Here is a 19712-nt window from a genome sequence, read left to right as displayed (position 1 = left end):
ATCCTGACAGCAACTTTTTAAGAGGAGGCGCTACCATTATCCACTATACAGAAGAGAAAAATGAGGCACAGAGGGGGAGTCACACAGCCTGGAGGTAGCAGGGTCAGGATTTGAACTCCTGGAGCCAGGCCCTGGAGTCCATGCAATTTGCATGTATGCTTTGCAGCCTCTTGACTGGGGCTGAGGGCGTGATGGCGGAGAAGTGGCCTAATGGGAGAGGTTAACTTAACAAGGCCTAGTGATGAATGGGGAGGAGATGGCAGAGGAGGGAGTCAAGGCTGGTGAGGACAGAATGATAGCCAGCCCCTACTGAGACCTTGTTCTGTGCCACCTGCTCTCCCGGACTCTTTACATGTCTGCACTTATTAGATCTTCCCAATGAGGGAGGAGCTATTTTCAACCTCATTTTACAGAGGAGTAAACTGAAGCCCAGAAGAGGATAAGTTTTGAGCCCAAGGTCACGCAGCTGGGAAGGGTGATGCTCAGGTTTCTACCTCTTAGGAGATCTCACAGCTGACCCAGAAGGTGTGCATGCCTTCAGGGGTCTAGCAATCCTGCCAAAACCATAGGAATGGGCCCCAGGCGTGAGGAGGTCTTATCTGGGGGACCCTCACAGTAAAGAGTGCCTGAGAATCCCTGTTTTCCTGTTTCCTTCTTCCCCGGAGCTCCTGGCAATCCCTGAATCTTCCTTATTTCAGCCCCAGTGCCTGTACCATTCTCCCCCACCAAACTGGACAGGACTCACCTTTGGGTCCCCAGCTTCGCCCAGCTTGGGCCAGGCACACGGGAGCCCTCAAGTGAGGAATAAATGAGCAATATTCTCTGTTTGACTTTGAACTTCCCTTTCTGCCTGTTTCTCCCCTGAGAGATTCTCTCCTTCTTTCTGCTCATTTCTCCTTGCATCTCTTCCCATCTTTCATAATCATCTAGAATTTCCAAGTGTATCTTTCTGACCACATTTCTTTGATGGACATCTCATTTCAACTCTGTATCTCTCCATGAATCTCTGAAAGTCTTTCCAGGTCTCTCTTCTTGGTATCTCCCTTGTCTCTGAGCGGCTCTCTGGGTCTTTCTCCTGATATAAACCATTAGAAATCACTAGGAGTCCGGCTATCAGTGTACTGGGGCCTCTTGTTGGTTTTTTATTTCTCTCCCTGTCTGTGCTTCTCCCAGCGTCTCTCCCTTGCCTTTTGAGCCTTTTCAGTGTCTCCCTGTTCGCCGTTTCTCTGGGTCTCACTGTCTACTCGGTCGGTCTCTGTTCTCTCCTCCAGACCGCCTTGAGCCCCCAGCGCCTGCGGCCCCTTTAAGGCGGGCCCCGCCCTCGCCCCGCCCCCGCCCCGCCCAGGTCAGCCCGGGGGCACCCGGCTTCCGCCGGCGCTCGTAGTCAGCCCAGTCCCCACCCGGCCGCCGGCGCGATGGCGGGGGCCGCACTGAGGGTCGCCGGGCGGCAGCTCAGCCAGCGCAGCGGCTCTGGAGTCCCCATCCTCCTACGGCAGGTGCGAGGAGGCCGGGACCGCAGCGGGACTCCTGGGCGCTGGGCGGCGGCAGGGGCGGGACTCCGGGGTCCTTGAAAGCAGAGAGATCTAGGATCCCCTGGGCTTGGGGCAGGACTCCTGAGTCCTTTACGGAAGAGGCTACTGGAGACCCTGATTTGGGGGGGGGGGTATTTGGAAGTTGGGACTCATTGTTTCGGATGGAACCGAGGGGAAAGAAGGGGCTGGGTTTTCTGTTTCTGGATCTTAGGAAGAGAATCGAGTTGAGTCTTGGACTCTTGGGTCCCCACTGAATGGGAGCCTGGTTCTGCGCTCTCACCTGTCCCACGCCCCCCTCGCAGATGTTTGAGCCCAAGAGCTGCACCTACACGTACCTCCTGGGTGACAGAGAGTCCCGTGAGGCCATTCTGATCGACCCGGTTCTGGAGACAGCGCCTCGGGATGCCCAGCTGGTCAAGGAACTGGGGCTGCGGCTGCTGTATGCTGGTCAGTGTGGAGGCCGAACCCCTAGATCTGAGGGAGGAGGGGGCTGGGAATCCTGCGTCCTCTCTGTGCCTTCCTGGACCTGGCCCTCCTTTTTCTCCCAGTGAATACCCACTGCCACGCGGACCACATTACCGGCTCAGGGGTGCTCCGGTCCCTACTCCCCGGCTGCCAGTCTGTCATCTCCCGCCTTAGTGGGGCCCAGGCTGACTTGCACATTGAGGATGGAGACTCCATCCACTTCGGGCGCTTCGTGAGTTGGATGCTGGGTCCGGAGAGGGTGGTGGCCTGGACTTCTTGGACTCAAGGGAAGAGGGGGCAGAGGGCTTGGGCTTCTGAGCCCCCGGGGTTGGATGGAACTCTGGTCTGAGCTCCTGATCCCTGAGTTTGTCTCTGGGAGGAGGGCACCATAAACCCAGGTGGGGCACTGGGGCAAGAGGCTCCGGGCAGGTGTGTCTCTGGCCAAGCGCCTTAAGTCAACAGCATTTGTGGAGTTTTCTATAGCCTTGGGGCAGCTCCTTTGGGCTGGCATGTCCATAAAAGTTGATTGAAGACTGCAATTCTGAGGCCAGGGCTGAGGGAGAGACCCAGCTCAGTCTTCTAGAGCCTCTGTTAGAGGAAGAAGCATCCCGTAGCCTAGGGCCAGGGCTTGGGTGAGGCGAGCAAGGCACCTAGGGCGTAACATTTAAGGAGGCGCTCACTCCCAGGGTCTTGCAAGGGCAGGTTAGGCATCTTGGAGCCAGCGCTTCCTTAAGTGTTCACACTTGTGTGCCTGCTTGCCTCACCCTTGGCGGGGCAGGTTGCCTCACACAGGAAGGGTCTGAAGGTTCCTACGTCCTCTCCTGTCTTTGTCACAGGCCAAGGTCAGCGGATTTCCAGCTGGGACTTCCGCTGGGTTGAAATCCCAGCGCAATAGATTGGGGTGGAGAGGGCGCTGGGGGGAGTTGCCCTCAGAGGGAGGAGAAACAGCTGGCCAGGCTTTTCTCTGATCAGACTTGCTAAAGCTACAGATAGTCTGGCTGACTTTGGGGACAGAATGGGCAAGTGATAGAGGGGGGACTTGACCTCCAGGTTAGAGGATTTTGCTGAATGGGGACAGTTTATATGAGTCAGAGCATTTAGAGGAAACGAGAGCTGCATGTGGGATCAGAGGGCTGAGCTACAATGGTGGTTTTCTGGAAGCAGGTAAAGTGCATTGTACCCTTGTATACACTGTTGGTAAGCGTGTGGTGCTAACAAGCATTTCTTGAGTTGAGCAGGCTTAGAAGAGTGAAAAATGGTTGGGGTTTCGTGTCAAGATGAGCCCTATGTGAGATTGGATGCGCGATGTTTTGAATGAATGAATGTTGGAGGGTTTAGCTGGGGCAGATACGGCTTCAGTGTCTGGGTTTTTTCAAGCGACTTAATTGATGTCATTCACAAACCATCCAGTTCATCCATTTGAAGGGTACAATTCAGTGGCTTAGTATATTTGGAGTTGAGTCCCTCCATCACCACAGGTAATCGGAGAATATCTTCGTCACTTCCAAAAGAAACCCCACGCTCCCTAGCTGTCACCCCAGCCCCCTCCCTTCTCCCTCCGACAGTCTTAGGCAACCACAAATCTACTTCCTGTCTCTACCGGTTTTGCCTATTCCGGGTGTTTCATAGAAATGGAATCCTGTATTAAGTGATCTTTTGTGACTGGCTTCTGTCACTGACCATAAGTGTTCAAGGTTCATCCTTGTTGAAGCGTGTATCAGTGCCTCATGCCTTCCTATGACTGAGTAATATACCACTGTGTGAATACACCTCATTCATTCATTCATCCATCAGCCCATAGACATTTACGTTGCTTCCATTTTTTGGCTATTATGAATAATGCTGGTATAAATATTCACGTACAAGTTTTTGTGTGGCTGTTTTCACTTCTCTTGGATATATATATAGGATGGGGTTGCTGGATCAATAATAACTCTATGTTTAAAACAACAGTTAGAGGAACTGGGGCGCCTGGGTGACTCAGTCGGTTAAGTGTCCAACTCTTGATTTCAGCTCTGGTCTTGATCTCAGAGTCGTAATTTCAAGCGCCGTGTTGGGCTCCATGGTGGGTGTGGGGCCTACTTAAAAAACAGTTGGAAAGGGGTGCCTGGGTGACTCAGTCGGTCATGATCCCGGGGTCCTGGGATCGAGCCCTTCGTGGGGCTCCCTGCTCAGCGGGGAGTCTGCTTCTCCCTCTGCCCCTCCTCCTGCTCATGCTCTCTCTCTCTCTCAAATAAATAAATAAAATCTTTAAAAAAAAAAAACAGTTGGAGGAACTGACCAACTATTATCCAAAGCGGCTGCACCATTTTATGTTCCCACGGGCAGCGTATGAAAGTCCTAGTTTCCGGGCACCTGAGTGACTCAGTCAGTTAAGCAGCGGACTCTTGATTTAGGCTCAGATTGTGATCTCAGGGTCCTGGGATCAAGCCCTGCATCAGGCTCTGTGTTCAGCGGGGAGTCTGCTTCAGGATTCTCTCTCTCTCCCTCTGCCCCTCCCCACCCCTCTCTCTCAAATAAATAAATCTTAAAAAGAAAAGAAAGCCCCAGTTTCTCCACATCTTTGCCAACACTTGTTAGCATCTGTCTTTATGATTATTCGGTGTTTCATGTGGTTTTCATCTGAGTTCTTTAGAGACCTTTAGAGGTGGTCACGTTTCTTCTCCCTCATTTTCTTCCTTCCACTTTAAGAAAATTGACTTGTAACATGCGTGTTATATAGTAGAAAGCGTGCATATCAAATGTGTGCAGGTTGGTACATTTTTACATGTGTTTACACTTGAGTATCCACCTCCGAGATCCAGATACGGAGTACACTCATCACCTTGTCCCTCTTTCTGGCCATTGACACCCCCAACAAGAAACCAGCTTCCGACTTACTTTTTTTTTTTTCCTAATTTTTCTTTTTCCTTATGATAAGGACTTTTAAGATTGGCATTCTTAGCAACTTCCTTCCTCTCCTCTCCTCTCCTCTCCTCTCCTCTCCTCTCCTCTCCTCTCCTCTCCTCTTCCATGCCCAACATGGGGCTTGAACCCACGACCCTGAGATCAAGAGTCACACACACGCTCTACTGCCTGAGCCAACCAGGTGCCCCTCTTCCAACTCATTTAATCATTGATTAGTTCTACGTGTTCTGGACCTCATAAATGGGACTCATACCATGTGGGCTCTTTTGTGTTCTGGCTTCTTCCGTTCCACATCATGTTGGGTATAGTTGCATTTCTTTCCTTCTGTTGCTCTATCGCAGGGATTGGCAAACTTGTTCTGGAAAGGACCAGACAGTAAATATTTTCGCTTTTGCAGGCCATATGGTCCTTGTTGGTGTGAAAGCAGTCAGAGACAATGCATAAACGAATAAGCACGGCTGTACGCCAACAGAACTTGAATTCCGGCCTCTGGAATGTTAATTTCAATAATTCTCATGTGTTATGAAATACCATTCTCATTTTGATTTTCTTTTTTTTTTTTTCCAACCGGGAAGAAGCATAAAAACCACTCGTGGCCCTCGGGCCCTACAAAAGCAGGCGACAGGCCGCATTTGGTGTACCAGCCATGGTTTCGGCAACCCCTGATGTAGAGCATTTTATTGCGTGAATTTATGATAATTTGTCTATTTTCCTCTTGATAGTTGATGCCAGTTTGGGGCTATTTATGAATCATGCAGCTGTGGAGCATTTGTTTGTGTGAATTTGTACAAAGTTATCCATTTTTCCTTTTGATGGGTGGTTCCAGTTTGGGATGTTATGAACAAGGCTGCTGTGAAGGCTCTTAGGCAAGTCTCTTGGTGGACATTACTCTCAATTCCAAGGAACGGACTTTCTGGGTCAGAAGAGGGACCTATGCTTAACTTTAGTAGGACTTGCCAGTTTTTTTGAGCTGGTTGTATTTTACACTCACAGTGGGCCGGATTTGGACGGTTTCATTGTAGAATGAATTTTGTTTTAATGAGCAATGAGATTTGAACATTTCAGCTCCAAGGAGGGGTGGCAGATTCAGAAAGTTAGTCTTGCTTGTTAAATATGTTAATTTAGAGCACTGCCAGATACTCAGTCCCCAGATCCCACTTTAGAGATTCTGATTTCATTGTTTGAGGCAGACACAGGGAATTGGTCTATTTTAAAAGCTCACAGGTGGGGCACCTGGCTGGCTCAGTCAGTGGAGCATGGGACTCTTCAATCTTGAGGTTGTAAGTTCAAGCCCCACCTTGGGTGTAGCTTAAAAATAAAATCTTAAAAAAATAAAATAAAATAAAAGTTCATAGGTGATTCTCATGTGGTCCAGGTGAGAATTTCAGGGTTTCCTTCCATTTGGAACTAATTATTATTAGTTAATTAATTTAATTTGTCAGAGAGAGAGAGCACAAGCGGGGGGAGCGGCAGGCAGAGGGAGAAGCGGACTCCCCACTGAGCAAGGAGCCCCATGTGGGGTTCGATCCCAGGACCCTGGGACCATGACCTGAGCCGAAGGCAGATGCTTAACGGACTGAGTCACCCAGGCACCCCTGGAACTAATTATTTGAATTATGGAACAGATCTTCCCCCCTCGCAACATTTTATAAAAAATTACAAGCATGAAGAAAAGTTGAAAAGATTTGACAGCATACACATACCCACCCATCACCTGTCTTATTTTTTGTATCTTCAAGTTATAGACATTAGTACACTGTCCCCTAAACCTTAGAACAACTATGTCGTTTTCTTTCACAAAAGAAAGGAAAGTTTAGCTGATGGGGGTTCAGAGTATTTAGCCACAATGGAAAAAGACACTTCGGGTTTTGAATTTAGAGTGCATAGAAACAGTGGCTGGTTATACCAAGATTAGGTGCTTTTGAATAATGGAGTGAAGGAACGAACTTGGGACCAAATGGAATAGAAGGCCAGAGTCTGCTTGCCACCAGGGGGCAGCGTGGGCCCAGGGACCCAAAAGGCGCGTGAGCTGGCGGGGATCCCTTTCAAGTTGCCTGTAGCTGGTGGGAAGTAGTGGGAGAAGGTGCTGGGGCCCCTGGAAACAGGTGAAGGGACAGCTGCTGAGCTGTGTCACGTATTTGAAGCACCTTGGAAGGGAGGAAGGAATTTGTTGGAAGAATGTGAGGTTAGCCAGGCTCCGCAGAATCCCTGCCGACTATTCTGCCGCTGAGATGATTCAGCCAGTTTCAGGACCAGTGGCTGCGTGAGGTCCGGATATTAGGCGCTCCCCCATAACCTTTTATTGATATTCTAATATCTATAGTAAATTGAAATAATAGTACAGTGAACACCCTCATACCCTTCACCTAAAGTTCACCAGTTGCTGACCTTTTTAAATTAATTAATCAGTTGATTAATTAAAGATTTTATTTATTTGTCAGAGAGAGAGAGCACAAGCAGGGGGAGTGGCAGGCAGAGGGAGAGGCAGGCTCCCCACTGAGCAAGGAGATGGATGCCGGGTGCCCGACTCGATCCCAGGACTCTGGGATCATGACCTGAGCCAAAGGCAGATGTTTAACCGACTAAGGCACCCAGGCGCCCCGCTGATATTTTTAAAAAAGATTTTATTTATTTATTTATTTGAGAGAGAGAGAAAGAGAGAGTGAGAGTGTGTGCATGCGGGCAATAGGGGGGAGGGGCAGAGGGAGGCGCAGGCTCCCCGCTGAGCAGGGAGCTGCGTGAAATGTGGCGGCTCTAACCCAGGACCCTGGGATCATGACCGGAGCTGAAGGCAGATGCTTCACTGACTAAGCGCCCCCAGTTGCTGACATTTCTGCTACATTTGCTTTATTTCTCTGTGTGTATATATCATTATCCTCTCTTACCATTCAAAAGCTAAATTGCAGAACTGTCAACCCTAATGACTTCTCCTGAGAGTAAGGATGTTCTCCTGTATCAGGGGTTCTCAAACTCAAACCTTTTGGTCTCAGAACTCCTTGCCCTCTTAAAAGTTACAGGAGAGGGGCGCCTGGGTGGCACAGTGGTTAAGCGTCTGCCTTCGGCTCAGGGAGTGATCCCGGCGTTATGGGATCGAGCCCCACATCAGGCTCCTCCGCTATGAGCCTGCTTCTTCCTCTCCCACTCCCCCTGCTTGTGTTCCCTCTCTCGCTGGCTGTCTCTCTCTGTCAAATAAATAAATTAAAAAAATCTTAAAAAAAAAAAGTTACAGGAGGGCCCTCAAAGCTTTTATTTATGTGGGTTCCAGCTATCAATATTTACTTATTAGTTGTATGTCTATTACAGCTCAATGAAAATAAAGAAATAAAACCTATCTGTTCGGAGATGCCAAAAAATTTTACTGCATTAGAAGTTAAAACCCAGACTTTCTTGGGGCACCTGGGTGGCTCAGTCATTAAGTGTCTGCCTTCCACTCAGGGCGTGATCCTGGTGCTCTGGGATCGAGCCCCACGTCAGGCTCCTCCGCGGGAAGCCTGCTTCTTCCTCTCCCACTCCCCCTGCTTGTGTTCCCTCTCTCGCTGGCTGTCTCTCTCTCTGTCAAATAAATAAATAAAATCTTTAAAAAACAAACAAAAACCCAGACTTTCTTTTTAAAACACAAGAATATCCAACCAAGTACTCCATCTGCTGGCAGAGCAATGACATCATCACCAGTCATGGATCTTTCTGGAAAACGCCACTGATAAGAAGGGCAGAGGAGCTCTTCCTACCATCATGAAAATAGTTTTCGTCTCGCAGACCCTCAGGGTTTTCCCTCAACTGTACTTGGAGGAATAAGTCTTCTACAAAATCTTCATCACAGAAAATATGTACGATAATTCTGAAATAATTCTTAAATCCAGACCAAGTTCCAATTGTCCCAGGTGCCCAGGAATCATTTTTTCATGGCGGTTTTTAGGAACCAGGACCCAATCAAGTTTCATGTGTGCCATTTGACTCTTAGGTCTATTTAGTCTCTGAACCTAGAACAGTTTCATCCTCTTTCTGTACCATGACATTGACTTTTGAAGTTTCTAGTCTATTGTCTTAGAGAACCTCCCACTTCTGGGAGTGTCTGGTTGTTTCCTCGTGGTGTCATTCAACTTACTCTTCCCTTTGTTATCAACTGAAGTAGACTGTCTGTATTTTGAATTGGTTAATAATAATGATAATCTAACAATAGTTAATGCTTTGAGGGTTTGCTTCTTGCCAGGCATTGTGCTGAGCTCTGTGTTGTTGTTGTTTTTATCAGTGTTTGTCTAGAAGGATTTTCATAATCAAAAATTGCTGCAGGCAGGGACGCCTGGGTGGCACAGTGGTTAAGCGTCTGCCTTCGGCTCAGGGCGTGATCCCGGCGTTATGGGATCGAGCCCCACATCAGGCTCCTCCGCTATGAGCCTGCTTCTTCCTCTCCCACTCCCCCTGCTTGTGTTCCCTCTCTCGCTGGCTGCCTCTATCTCTGTCGAATAAATAAATAAAATCTTTTTAAAAAAAAATTGCTGCAGGCAGCAGGGAGTGGTGGGGCCTGTGGCGAATGTTAGGGTGCATGTTTGTGTACGGAGGACACCCACTGCACAATTCAAATTGATTATTCATGTTTAGGAATGTAGTCTGTTGGGGTGCCTGGGTGGCTCAATTGGAGCAGCATGGGACTCTTGACCTTGGGGTCCTGGTTTGAGCCCCATGGTGGGTGTAGAGATTACTTAAATAAATAAGCTTTATATATAAAAAAAAAAAGGAATGTAATCTGTCTACTGCCGAGCCTTTTTTTTTTTTTTTAAATAGAAGGTTCCAATATATCTTTTTGAGAAATCTTCCACTTTTTAAGGGCAGACTACAAACGCAGACTTCTCATAACTCCTGAGTGGGCCAAACAAAACATTTCTCTGGCTGAGTCTGGCCCTTGGGCCTCCACTGTGTCTTTTCTGACACACAGATCTCTTTAAACCTTCATAACCACACAGATCAGAAATATTTTTCTCATTTTACAAAGAAAGATGTACAGAGAGGAAAAGTGACTTGCCCAAAAGTTACACTGAGAAAGTGGCCAAGTTGGGAGTTTTTTTAAAAAAAATTAATTATTTATTTGAGAGAGAGAGAGAGACTGGGGGTGGGGAAGGGCAGAGGGAGAGGGAGAGGGAGAGAAAGTCCTGAGCGGACTCTGCATGGTGCCCAACATAGGGCTTGATCCCACGACCCATGAGATCATGACCTGAGCCAAAACCAAGAGTCAGACACTTAACCGACTGAGCCACTCAGGTGCCCCACCAAGTCAGGATTTGAACCCAGGAGGTCTTGTGGTTCCACTAGATCAGTGGTTTTACAAATTTTAGAACATTAATGGGGCGCCTGGGTGACTCAGTCGGTTAAGCGTCTGCCTTCGCCTGGGGTCATGATCTCGGGGTCATGATCTCAGGTCCTGGGATTGAGCCCTGTGTCCGGGCTCCCTGCTCAGCGGGGAGCCTGCTTCTCCTTCTACAGCTCCCCCTGCTTGTGCTCTCTCTCTCTGTCAAATAAATAAATAAAATCTTTTAAAAAACCCCAAATTTTAAGACATTATTATTATTATGTTACTTTGATTATATAGTAATTATTGTGTGCTGGGCATTTTTCTAAGTGCTTTACATACTCAGTGTAACTTCATATGTTTTTGTTAAAGATTTTATTTATGAGAGAGAGAGAGCACAAGCAGGGGAGAGGGGCAGAGGGAGAGGGAGAAGGGAGCCCGTTGAGGGGCTCGATCCCGGGACCCTGGGATCATGACCTGAGCCTAAGGCAGACGCTTCACTGACTGAGCCACCCAGGTGTCCCAGGAGCTTAATATTTATAATAGCCCTATGAGTTGGGGACAATTATTATCTCCATTTTACACATGAGCAGAGAAACTCAGAGACAGAGAGGTGAAGTGACTTGTCCAAGGCTGCACAGCCAGTGATAAATAGCAGAGCCAAATTTAGAACCCATGTCTCCTGGCTCCAGAGGCTGTTCTTAACTCCCAGTCCACGCGCCCTCTCCAGGAGATAGATATTTCACATCTGGATTCATAACCGAAACCTCCACACATGAAATACTGCTTCCCCTTATTGTGTACCAGGCACCCTGAGCTTTCCCACTTCCTCCATTCCTCTCCACACCACTCCATTCTATTCCATTCCACACCTCTCTGCTCTTCAGTGTCTAGCGTCCTTTTTTTTTTTTTGCTTCTGTTTTATCTGTGACATCCATCCATATTTCCACACATAGTTATAGTTTGCTTATTCGTATTCTGTGCCTCAGTTTTCTCATCTGTAGAATGGGAACAGGAGTGGTACCTGCCTCATAAGGATGAATGTGGACTGGATGAGTTCAGTCATTTTGAGCACTTAGAAGAGAGCATGGCACAGGAGAAGGGGTCAGTCAATGTCAGGGCTCTTGGGAATGAGTAGACCTGACTGATGGGAGAGGGAAGGGTGTACCTAGCCGAGAGAATTGCATGGGCAAAGAGGTGTGGAAAAACCTGGTGCTTTCTGGAAGTGACCCTGCGTTTCAGAGTAGCTCGGTGTGTTATTGGACATTGAGCTGGAAAGATGGGTAGGCACCGAAACAGGGGCATTTCAAAAGTCAGGCTGAGAAGCCAGAACTCTGCCCTGGGGATTCTGGGAGCCAAGGAAGGGTCTTGACCAGAGAGGAGCAGGTTTGAATCTGGGCAGTAGAAACCCTCCTCAGGGTCATGTGGGAGATGGGTGGAGGCTGGTAGACCAAGGAGGAGGCTGGTGGTTGGTCCAAGCAGGAGAGGCTGAGGCCCAAGATGGGCAGGACTGGGGGAGGTACATAGCGGGGGTGGATTCTAGGTATTCCAGAGAGGGGAAAGGTCGGATAAACAGGGTTGCTGATCTTCAGCAAAGCCACTTGCCACACAGACTCAGTCATCAAGAGCCTAGGGAATCTTGGCCCATGTGGCAAGCAGGATTTTGTTCAATTGATATTAAAATTTTGTCCAATTTATACACATACACAATTACATGTATCATATATATACTTTAACCGTACCGTGTATTCCATATATATATACTGTCTAACTGTACTGGCTGTTTGTAGCCGATGTCCTTCTGACAGGTCAATACCCATTGCTACAACTATGATGAACCCTTTTGAACATTACTCCTGAGTATGCATCTACAATATTTAGTTCAAAAGACACCCATGCTTTTTGTTTAAAAAAAAAAAATTCGGAGAGTATGGAAACAGACAAAATAAAGAGTGAAAGATCATCCCTCAACCACCAAAAGGTTATGTTAATTTTAGGGGGGAGGGTTGTGATTTGCTTTGCATTTGGTTTGCATTGCACGTATGTCCTGATATATATGAGTTCGGAAGGCTGGAAGTAACTAAAAAACCATACAGTGGCTTAAAAATTTGGGCGTTCAGTTTTCTGCCGTAGCAGGGAGTCTGGAAGAAGGCATTCTCTTTGATTTAGTAGCACTGTCACTTGGGGGATTCTTTTTTAAAAAATATTTTATTGATTTATTTGAGAGAGAGAGGGAGAGAAGCAGCAGAGAGAGGGGCAGAGGGAGAGGGAGAAGCAGACACCCCGCAGAGCAGGGAGCCGGGATGTGGGGCTTGATGGCAGGACACTGAGATCGTGACCTGAGCAGAAGGCAGATGCTTAACCGACTGAGCCACCCAGGCGCCCCATGTGGGGGATTCTTTTTCATGGTTGCAAGGTGGTTGCTGCAGCTGCGGCCATCACACCTTTGTCCAGAAGCAGATAAAGTGGGAAGGGGAGGTGCCAAACTCTTTTATCGGGAAGGGAAACATCTTTCCCAGACATTTTCAGGAGACCTACTGAGATCTCAGTGGCCAGAGAATCGTCAGTAGCTACTCAAGCTACCATGGAGGGTAAGGAAGTGCTTGGCTGGGCACACTGATGCCCTGAACCAAACCAGAGACCCGTGAGTGGGGAAGGGCAGAATGGATGCTAGGTGTGGACACAGGATCTGCACATGTTGGCCTTCTGTTATCAGCGGATGACTGACCTGGACCAGGACGCTAATTGGTGGGAGGAGCACTGTGTGAGTGGGGACTAATCCTACAAGTGCTTGTTAGATCACGAAGGTAACAATTTTTTTTTTTTCTTGCTGACAATTGCTTCCCTGAACTGGGTGTGGGGATTTCATAATGAGGATTTCCTGGATGGGCATTTTTGCCCATGTGTCAGAAGTTGTTTTTTTTTTTTTTATAAAAATTTTTTATTATGTTATGTTAGTCACCATACAGTACATCCCAAGTTTTTGATGTAAAGTTCCATGATTCATTAGTTGTGTATAACACCCAGTGCTCCATGCAATACGTGCCCTCCTTACTACCCATCACCGGTCTATCCTGATCCCCCACGCTCTCCCCTCTGAAGCCCTCAGTTTGTTTCTCAGAGTCCACAGTCTCTCATGGTTCATTCCCCCTTCTGTTTACCCCCCCCCTTCGGCAGAGTCGTAGCAGTAGCTTTGAAGGGTCAGAAAGAGTCCACATTTGAGATGTTGGTAGATACTGCAAACTTGCCCTCTAAAAAGGCTACACTGAGTTGTACCCACATCCCAGAAAAGGTAAGGGCTTGCCTCAAACACCCTGAGCAACTCTGACAGTTGGCAGTCTGGTAGGTGAAAAATAGGGTTTTTAAATTTAAATCTCTCTCCCTAAAAGGGAGATCAAACATCGTTTCAGATGTTTTTTTGAGTATTTGTTTCCTCTTCCATGAATTGCCTGTTTTTTTGGGGGGGGGTTCTTATTGATGCTTAGGAGATGTTTATATGTGATGGCTATTCATACTTTATAGTACTTTCTTATACACGCTGCTAATACTGTCTCTCCGTTTTTTGTCTTTTGACTCTTATTTTGTTCTTTTCTGTAATGAAGTTAAACTAGGTGGTCATCCCTGTCACTGTTTTTCCTTACGTCCTCTGAATTTAATATCATGTTTGGAAAAACCTTTCCTACCTCAAGATTTTATATGTATGTGTATACACACACACACACACACACACACACACACACACACACACACCTCCTTATATAAGATTGTATATATCCTTATAGATTTCCTTTTAGAATTCTTCTGGTTTTTGAATGTTTAGATCTTCAGTTTATCCTGAATCTTGTGTTTAATTTTTAATTATAAGATGACATGCTTTCTGTTTAAAAAAAAGGGTAATGTGGGAAGAAGCCTGAAGAAAAAAATATATTTTAGTGAATGAAGAAACTTTTTTAAAAGGTGACACTACACAAGTTGCTTTGTAATCTGCTTTTAGCACTTACCAGATATTAAACATCTTTTCATGTCATTAAATATTTGTCTACAGCTTCATAAAGTTTCATTTCAGTAGCATACTTTTATTTTTTTATTTTTTATTTTTTTAAAGATTTTATTTATTCATTTGACAGAGATAGAGACAGCCAGCGAGAGAGGGAACACAGGCAGGGGGAGTGGGAGAGGAAGAAGCAGGCTCATAGCGGAAGAGCCTGATGCGGGGCTCGATCCTGGATCGCTGGGATCACGCCCTGAGCCGAAGGCAGACGCTTAACTGCTGTGCCACCCAGGCGGCCCAGTAGCATACTTTTAAATGACTATTTGGTATCCCATATTTATATTAACGTGCTTATGTTTTTCTTATTGATTCGCAGATCTGTTTGTATATGGAGTATACTGACCACCGTGTGGTGCACATATGTCATAAATATATTTTGCCAGCTTGTTGGTTCCCTTTCAGTTTCGTTTATGGTGTTGTTCTGTTCAGAAACTTCAGACTTATTTAGAATCAAACCATCGATCTTTTTTGTAATGATTTATGACTTTTGGGATCACATTTGAATGTTCTTCCCTAACCAGAGATCACATATATTCATTTGTATTTTTGTTGTTGTCACAGTTTTATGGTTTTATTTTCTTGCTTTAAGTGTTCAGTTCATTGGGAGTTTACCCTGGTATGAGGTTTGAATCTAGGAATCTAACTCAATTTTTTAATTTAAATTTTATTTATTTATTTGACAGAGAGAGAGCAGAAGCAGGGGGAGATGGTAGAGGGAGAAGCAGGCTCCCTGGGATCCTGGGACCCTGGGATCACGACCTAAGCCGAAGGCAGATGCTTAACCAACTGAGCCACCCTGGCACCCCAAACTTAATTTTTTAACAACAAAAAAAAAACCCTTGCTAGCTAGATGTGATCCTGGGGTGGGATGGGGGCTTCCAGGGCCAGTTTCATCATGAGGCCAGAGCCCTTGGCTTATTGGTAACTGTCTGTATTCTCCTTCCCCACCAGGCCTTGGAGACCCGGGCGAGCCCTGGCCACACCCCAGGCTGTGTCACCTTTGTTCTGAATGACCACAGCATGGCCTTCACTGGAGATGCCCTGCTCATCCGAGGGTGTGGGCGGACGGACTTCCAGCAAGGTCACAGGCCCCTTTCCCTAACCTGAGATCTTAGTACGGTTATGTGTGCACCAGGGTTTTAAGTACCTGTTGCCAGAATGAATGAACAGGTGTAGACCTTTAGGGGGTCAGGATTGGATTGAAGAAGTTTAGCTGCTAGAGTGAGGGAGGGTTAGATTCATGAGTTAGCTATTGGGGGGCAGTTTCAGCAGTTTACCTTGTTAGGGGGCAGTTTCATGCAAGGGTGTATTCATTATCCATTGCTGTGAAACAAATTACCCCAGAACTTAATGACTTAAAGCAATGATTGACATTATCTCACATAGTTTCTGAGAGTCAGGACTGTGGGAGCAGCTTCGGCAGGTGGTTCTGGCTCAGCGTCTGTCATGGGGGTGCAGTCAAGCTAGATCCTGGGCTGCAGTCATCTGAAGGCTTGACCGGGGCTGGAGGGTCTGCTGCCAAGGTGCCTCACTCACATGGCTGGCAAGCTGGCTCTGATTGTTGGCAGGAGGCCTCAGTTCCTCACCACGTGGACCTCTGTATGGGCCTACTTTGTCTTCATAACACAGCAGCTGGGTTCTCCCAAAGGGAATGATGAGAAAGGCACAGACAAGCAGACAGAAGACCTAATTTTTTTTTTATTAAAGATTTTTATTTATTTGAGAGAGAGAAAGGACGAGCAGGGGGAGTGGCAGGCAGAGGGAAAGACAGAAACAGGCTCCCTGATCAGCAGGAACTTGATCCCAGGACCCTGGGGTTCATGATCTGAGCTGAAGCCAGATGCTTAACCGACTAAGCCACCCAAGTGCCCCTAATTTTTTTTTTTTTGAATGACCTCGTCTTAGAAGTTAAACTGTCATTTCTGCAATATCCCATTTATTAGTTGCAAGTCACTTAGTCCAGACCACTAAGTCAAGGTGAGGAGATTTGTCACATTTTGAACAGAAAAGTGTCAGTGAGTTTGCAGACATATATATTTTTTAAAAGTTTAAAAAATTTTTGATTTATTTATTTTTAATGTGGAATGCTTCACGAATTTGCTGGTCATCCTTGTGCAGGGGCCATGCTAATGTTCTCTGTATGGTTCTAATTTTAGTATATGTGCTGCTGAAGCGGGCACTTTTTATTATTTTTTAAAAAGATTATATATATATATATATATATATATATATACACATATATATATATATATATATATATATATATATTTTTTTTTTTTTTTTTAAGTAATCTCTGCACCCATTGTGGGGCTCGAACTTACAACCCTGAGATCAAGAGGCGCATGGTCTACTAACTGAGCCAGCCAGGCGCCCTGTGGACACTTTTTTTAAAAAATATTTTATTTAATTATTTGAGAGAAGGAGAGAAAGTGTGCGTGCGTGCAAGTGGGGACAGGAGCAAAGGGAGAGGGACAAGCAGACTGCCCTGAGCAGGGAGCCTGAGTTAGGGGGCGGGGGCTCAATCGATGACCTGACATTGTGACCTGCGACAAAATCAAGAGTCGGATGCTTAACTGACTGAGCCCCCCCAGGCGTCCCCACTGTGGACATATAAGGAGTTTAGGTGCTGGAGATGTGGCGGGGGGAGGGGTGTGGAGTTTGATTCAGGAGTTCAGCTGCGACGGGGCAGTTAGATTCAGGAGTTTCACTGTGGGAAGGGAGTTCAGTTTTAGGATCTTGGGGTTTAGCTCTCCTTTGAGCGTGTGTGTGAATGTGGGGTTGATACTAGATTGGGAGGATTTATCTGTCTTGCAGGCAGAGGGCAAGGCTGAATGAGAGGAAAGACAGAACAGCCCTGAGCTGGCAGTGTGTGACCAGATTCCCAGGCCGCCTCTTGTTTCCTCTTCCTCTCTCCTTATCTCTCCATCTTAGTCTCTATCTTTTTCTCTCCAATGCTCCTAATCCTCCCATTTATCCACTCCTGACACAGTTATGCAATTGAAGGATTTGGGCTGAAATGAAAGGTAGAAGGAGGGTCCAGAGAGGTTTTCCCCTGCCCCAATTTAGGACTCAGAGCTTGTTGTTGGAACCATGATCCTGGTTTCATCTTTGGCCTCATGTCTTCAGTTTCTTACCTTCTAGTCCAGCCTCCCTGCCCAGAACCCTTTCTTGGCATCCCCAGGCTGAGGGCACAACTCCCTGGTGCTTCAGGATCTCATCCCAACCTTATTTACCACCATGATGAATTTCTCACCAGTCCTCAATTCTTTGCATATGTTGTTCCATCTGCCTACAATGCCCTTCCCTCTCTTTCTGTGCCTAGGCAAAAGGGTACTGGCAGGAAATGAGGGAGAGGGTTTAGCTACTGTGGTTTTATCCTCCCACCCTTTCTTGAGGGAAGGGGCTAGAAGGCTTCTCTCCTGTTGATTTAATCACCTCTGAGCTTTCCTTCCCCAGGCTGTGCTAAAACCTTGTACCACTCAGTCCACGAAAAGATCTTCACGCTTCCAGGAGACTGTCTGATCTACCCTGCTCATGATTACCACGGTGAGGTCTTCCTGGAGGTGTGGGACTTAATATTACTGTCCATTTGAGAGGGAGTGCCAAGCTGCTGTAGTCCTTGTGGGGCATGGAGACTACAATTCCCAGAAATTTCTCTGGCCAAAAAGATCAAGTGCTTAGGTGTGCTGAGTGTGGATGTAGAAACAAGACTCCTAGGATTCCGGAGGGCATGCGTTTTCCTGGGACTTCCTTCTAGAGCTTAGGGAATGTGGGAAACTACATTTCCCATAGTGCCAGTCGAAGAGAGCGCGCTGTCTCGGTAACATTCTGGGAAGAGCCTGTTAGTCCCAGGCCGGAGATGCACCCTAAGCCTCCTGGGAAATGTAGTCCTAGGAGGCCGCAGGCACTTACCGGGTTGATGTTCCTCTCCTCCCTTGGCCACTAGGGCTCACAGTGTCCACCGTGGAGGAGGAGCGGACTTTGAACCCACGGCTTACCCTCAGCTGTGAGGAGTTTGTCAAGGTCATGGACAACCTGAACTTGCCCAAGCCTCAGCAGATAGGTGAGCAGTTGGGGGCGGGGACTCCTGGGTCTGAGGGAGGAGGGGTCTCAGGGCCAGAATTAAAGTTTCCCAAAGAAGAAGGGCTCCTCGGATTTCTGGGTCCCCAGTGGAGCATGAGGGGGTCCGCTGGGGCCCCTTAATTTCAACCCTGGTTTTTGCCTTTCAGACTTTGCTGTTCCAGCTAACATGCGCTGTGGGATCCAGACTCCCCCTTCCTGAACCGGCTTTGTCAGGCACTCATTTCCGTTAAGAATGCACTAGGTGGGGTACAGAGAGAGGTGCCATCGCCAGGCCTCTCTTCTTCCCCTCCCTCACCAGCCCCTGAGCTTCTTAAATAAATTTAAAAAAAAATTTTTTTTTTTTTGCTCTGCATCTTATTTCTGTCCATTTTGGGCGGGGGTGGGGGCTGCGCAAAGCTGCTGGTTTTCTGGTCTGAGATGTCTGAAGAGGCCAGGGAGAAGAGAGCAGGGTGAAGTTGGCAGGGTGCCGGGAAGGAGGAAATTTTCTAACTCACAAGACCAGAAACAAACCCACCTGGGGCAGGGCTTCTCACCTCCTTGGATTAGAACACCATCTTGAGTTTGAGCCAGTTGTACCCATAAGACCCAGGATAAGGTGCTTTACTTCTCCACGCCTCAGTTTCCTCATCTGTGCAAAGGAAATAATACTAATAATAGGGTGTTGTGATGATCCAATGAGTCCACATGTATGAGGTGCCTGGCACACTCTGGTGACTATTATTGTTACTATCATTTGGAATGATCTTCCAGGCACTTCCCAGCCGCACCAGAGTGACCGTATGCCCAATGGTTAAGAATGTGGACTTTCCAGAGAACAAGTCTAGCCTTGAGGTTAACAACAAGTCTAGACTTCAAGGCACATTTATAGGGCTCAGCCTCAGTTTCCCCAACTATAAAAAGGAGATGGCAATCCCTTTCTCGTTAGGCTACTGTAAGGATGAAATTAACGTGTATCAAGTGTTTAGCACAGCTCCTAACATCCAATAATCCTTTCTCACATGCCAGTTTTTTCCTGTTTTTGTCCAGAGAGGAAAGGGTCTGGCTGAGACCTTTAACCTCTGCCCTCCACCCCATAGCAGAGTGGGGGGGGGCATACTTCCCCTGTCTCTGGGCGGGTCTCTGACTCAGCTCAGGGCACCCCCTCCCCTTGCCCAGCTTCCCAAACCGGTCGGAGCCCTTCTAAAGGGCTCATTAGAGGGGAGAGGCCCCTATCTCCATTCCCCCCTTCCTTTCAGGATTCCCGGGGTCTGGGCATTAGGGAGGCGGTTATACATAGGTGACAAAGACGACTAGACCTCCAGGGGGCAGGAGCAGGCGGGGGGCGCTGGAAGCAGAGTGGGGGGGTCGCGATGCTGGCTTTTGCGAGGGTGGGGCCGGTGGGGCCGGGATG

The 19712-nt window shown here is 47.4% G+C and overlaps 1 protein-coding gene and 1 non-coding gene across 3 annotated transcripts; one reads left to right on the top strand and one right to left on the bottom strand.

Moving 5' to 3' along the window:
* The first annotated feature begins 1353 nt into the window (after positions 1-1353).
* Positions 1354-18655, top strand: ETHE1 (ETHE1 persulfide dioxygenase). 2 transcript variants are annotated; one of them, XM_026482165.4, is made up of 7 exons: positions 1354-1496; positions 1835-1979; positions 2081-2229; positions 15191-15320; positions 17696-17785; positions 18186-18302; positions 18469-18655. In XM_026482165.4, the coding sequence occupies exons 1-7, from the start codon at positions 1416-1418 to the stop codon at positions 18519-18521; spliced, it is 765 nt and encodes a 254-aa protein (XP_026337950.1). In that variant the 5' UTR covers positions 1354-1415; the 3' UTR covers positions 18522-18655. The 2 variants fall into 2 exon arrangements, with proteins under 2 accessions (XP_026337950.1, XP_026337951.1); XM_026482166.4 differs by lacking the exons at positions 1354-1496; positions 2081-2229 and having other exon boundaries at positions 1837-1979; positions 18469-18653.
* On the bottom strand, positions 16313-16419 carry LOC113243656 (U6 spliceosomal RNA). Its single transcript, XR_003312194.1, has one exon. It is a non-coding gene; the product is annotated as a U6 spliceosomal RNA (small nuclear RNA).
* Positions 18656-19712: the final 1057 nt, after the last annotated feature.

The sequence above is a fragment of the Ursus arctos genome, unplaced genomic scaffold (genome assembly GCF_023065955.2).
Source record: "Ursus arctos isolate Adak ecotype North America unplaced genomic scaffold, UrsArc2.0 scaffold_19, whole genome shotgun sequence".
In the NCBI taxonomy this organism is placed as follows: Eukaryota; Metazoa; Chordata; class Mammalia; order Carnivora; family Ursidae; genus Ursus; species Ursus arctos.
The sequence above is the reverse complement of the archived record's forward strand: the minus strand, read 5'-3'. Positions and strand labels throughout refer to the sequence as shown.

Bases quoted from the DNA above. Each gene is read 5' to 3' on its own strand.
- ETHE1 (XM_026482165.4), top strand. From the start codon at position 1,416: ATGGCGGGGGCCGCACTGAGGGTCGCCGGGCGGCAGCTCAGCCAGCGC. The intron at 2,230-15,190 runs GTGAGTTGGATG...CTTCCCCACCAG, and splicing joins CCATCCACTTCGGGCGCTTC to GCCTTGGAGACCCGGGCGAG. The intron at 15,321-17,695 runs GTCACAGGCCCC...TTCCTTCCCCAG, and splicing joins GCGGACGGACTTCCAGCAAG to GCTGTGCTAAAACCTTGTAC.